Source organism: Phoenix dactylifera, chromosome 3 (assembly GCF_051530095.1).
Source record: "Phoenix dactylifera cultivar Ajwa chromosome 3, Ajwa_hap1_PhDact_Kaust_v1.1, whole genome shotgun sequence".
NCBI classification, from domain to species: Eukaryota; Viridiplantae; Streptophyta; class Magnoliopsida; order Arecales; family Arecaceae; genus Phoenix; species Phoenix dactylifera.
In genome coordinates this window covers 15,365,536-15,368,692 of record NC_143192.1, presented here as the reverse complement: position 1 = coordinate 15,368,692, position 3,157 = coordinate 15,365,536, and the positions used below count along the sequence as shown (strand labels likewise).

At 48.5% G+C, this 3,157-nt stretch overlaps 1 protein-coding gene across 1 annotated transcript; it reads right to left on the bottom strand.

Moving 5' to 3' along the window:
* Nucleotides 1–621: 621 nt before the first annotated feature.
* LOC149767923 (putative F-box protein At2g33200) lies at nt 622–1,866 on the bottom strand. Its single transcript, XM_089929881.1, has one exon. The coding sequence runs from the start codon at nt 1,864–1,866 to the stop codon at nt 622–624; it is 1,245 nt and encodes a 414-aa protein (XP_089786007.1).
* Nucleotides 1,867–3,157: the final 1,291 nt, after the last annotated feature.

The window sequence follows — 3,157 nt, the reverse complement described above, 5'->3', positions numbered from 1 at the left end:
TACTAGAGGTTAGTCGTACTTTTGTTGCGATGACTGGAAGGCAACTTGTAAAAATTCAACTCCATCTTCTATCTCCTCCCGTCATTGCCGATAATAATGTCTCCTTCTTTAAGTTATTTTTAACTTCTCGCTTCTCTTTTTAGAGCCACCTTGCTCTCGAATAGCCTTTCTTGATTGTCTACCTCATTGGATTTTGTGGCTCTAATATCAAATTATTGGCTCTAGATACATGGTGGGCACACATACTTGAGCTCTAGACTATTATATTAGGGGCAACGAAAGTATCAAAATTCTAATATCATCCTAATTGATGTGTTGCGGGAAAATAGGAAAGAGTAGATGGAGTGTAACACTCTAATATTATTTCATTCTATTAGTTCTTTTGACTTACTTGCAAGATGAACCATTATTACATGGCTTTGTATAATTACATAGTGACCCTTGATATACCCGATACATAAATATAGTAGAATATCTACGAGACATGCATGGGCACTCACTTTATTAAAGGACTCAATTCATACGACTTTTGATTTGCTATGATACTTGACTCAGACTACTGACTTATTGACTCTTTGGCCATGCTGCATGCAATGGGCCTTGACTCGAGGGCGATGACTATTAAATGTCGTTTAATGCCCAACATAAAACAAAAAAAATAGAAACAGTAATCAGTGCCCACAAAAACACCTTCACGGCTTCTTCAGCATAATACCGCCACCAGCTGATCTCGTCTGCTTGTCCCTTCCAGTAGAACAGCCGAGGCGCCACCCAAGTTCGCCATGAAGAGCTCCTGCAGCAGCAAAGCACCTCCCCTTCGCGTGTTCTCAGGTCATAAATCCCCGTAGAATGAGGACCTATCGTGTAAATCCGCCCACCGGCAACTCCGTGCTCTCTCGCAGCCACCGAGATGGAGCTGCTCAGGCCCAAGAAAAGAAGCCGGTCCCCGATGCTCTCAATCGCCTCCCAGAACGATGTCTCGACGTCCCACCTCAAGAAGCTGAACGAAGGAGTAGACCTACGGAGGTTCGGGCAGCTCATGACGACGGCTAGCAAGTCTCCGTCGGACTCGACCAGGAAAACATGAGTTCTACCTTGGGGGTTCCCCAGGATACTTCCAACTTGATTCATGACAACCACTTGCGGAGATCGGTCAGGGTCGATGTCGACCAGCCGACGCCCGTGAGTGATGCCGTAGAACTTCCTTCCGACCGCCGCGACTTGACAGACTCTCCGGTCTTCCCCAGTCAGATGAAACCAGAGCCAGTGCCTGTCGCCAGGACGCTTGCAGATAAGTGAGACCGTCCACAGGTTCGCCAGCACGACCGCACCGTAGGGAGCGCCGGGATGCGACGAGACGGCGATGGCGAAGTCCTGGTTCGGCTCGCGCTCCGCTATAATCCTCGGCAATCTTAGCTCTACTCCGGTGAAGGGGTTGACGAGAAAAATATCGCGACCTGCATCGGTTATAAGCCAGTTGGCGCAGGAGCCGGGGACCCAGTACTGCCTCGGAGTTCTTTTTGGTATGCTGATGGTGTAACGGCGGCCGTCCGAGGGGCTGAAGAACTTCAAGCGGTAGCCTTTGGAGAGGAACGATGTTGGGCCGGACAGGAGCCACGGAAGCTGCGGGGTGGGGAGGTCGAGGCGTGTCCGGTGGAGGGATCGGGCGGACCTCCACGACCGGCACGTCTCCCCGAACCGGAGGTGGTCGACGGGGCCGAGCCGCCGGAGGATTAGCTCGAGGACGTCGACGGAAAGGTCGGACCATCTGGAGCTATTTTCTTCTACAGCTGCGGCTTCTTGATGGAGCAATGGATTTGTGAAGCCATCTGGTATGGTTACGATGGTTTCTCGGTGGTTATCCATGGTTGAGATCTGAGAGCAAGAAAACAAGGAGAGAGTTTATGACGGGAGGGAACCTTTATCTTTGGGAAGACTTCGTAGATACAGTTTAAATAAACTGATTTATTATTTTTTTTATATAGCCCAGATTGCGCAGGAAACGAATCCTGGAGTCGGCAACGATCGCTCGATTCCCTGATATCTAACCGACTCTTTTGACCTCCAAGATTACGTGGCCCGATAGAGTACAAGTGGGAGAAGGAGATGTGATGGAATAGAATTCAGTAAAAATTCTATAAAAATCATAGAAATATCGAGCATATCATGAATTTCAAATTAAGTAACCGGACTCTTATTCGTAGATTGTTTTCTTACTAAAAATGGTTTTCCTTTGTCAAAGCCAACCTCCTTGCCTCCTTTCCCTAATCTCTAATCAATATTTTTTTATCTCCAAGATTAACCGATTAGGTAGAAGATGTGATGGATTAGAGTACGTTTTTACCACTTTTGGAGCCGTTGGAGCGTAGGGCTGGAAGTGGTCCGGGCCGGGTCGGGCCAAACCCCTTCCAAAGCCCGGCCCGAATTTTTTTTTCGGGCTTCGGGCCGGGCCGGGCCCGAAAAATTTTTAAGGAACAAGGCCCGAGCCCGGCCCGAGCCCATTTGGGCCGGCCCAGTTGGGCCCTAACCTGGGCCGGCCCGTTTGGGCCAGCCCGATCCCGAGCCCGGCCCGATCCCCAGTCCGGTGGTCGCCCAAATAAGTAGGCAAAGATCTGCCTTATGAATGGCCATGAGCACAACAAACTTGACGAATAGCTGATGGATCGCAACTGTGATGCAACTTTTGATTGCATAGAAAGCTATTTGCTTTATGATCAAGATGATGATCGGCACCAGGTGGAAACGCCAGGTGAAAATTGAGGGGAGTTGGACCTCCTCCCTCTAGGGAGGATATCTGTGGATGTCCTACAGATCTTAATATCAGCCAAAGATTAGTGCTGATACGCATATACATGCAATTCATTTCCCATAATTGGCGTGATGTTATAAACCTTGCTAGTATTCTGGCTTGTGAGAATAAAAACCTATCTTACTTTCTCAATGTCTCGTGAGAGAAGCGCCAACCCATTGATGAGGACTGCAGATCTTCCTTTATTTGGCCTGAAGATCCTCCAAAGACAATGCACTGATGGATCAGCACTTTCTGCTCGAAACCCGCCCAGCGGACGCCTGGAAAAAAATTGGGAAAAAAAAATGACTTTTATGTAGCCCAGGCTGTATCAATGCCCTTTTCAATGACTTCCAGTAGTTGATCAAG

Coding starts and splice junctions, on each gene's coding strand:
- LOC149767923 (XM_089929881.1), bottom strand. CDS start 1,866: ATGGATAACCACCGAGAAACCATCGTAACCATACCAGATGGCTTCACA.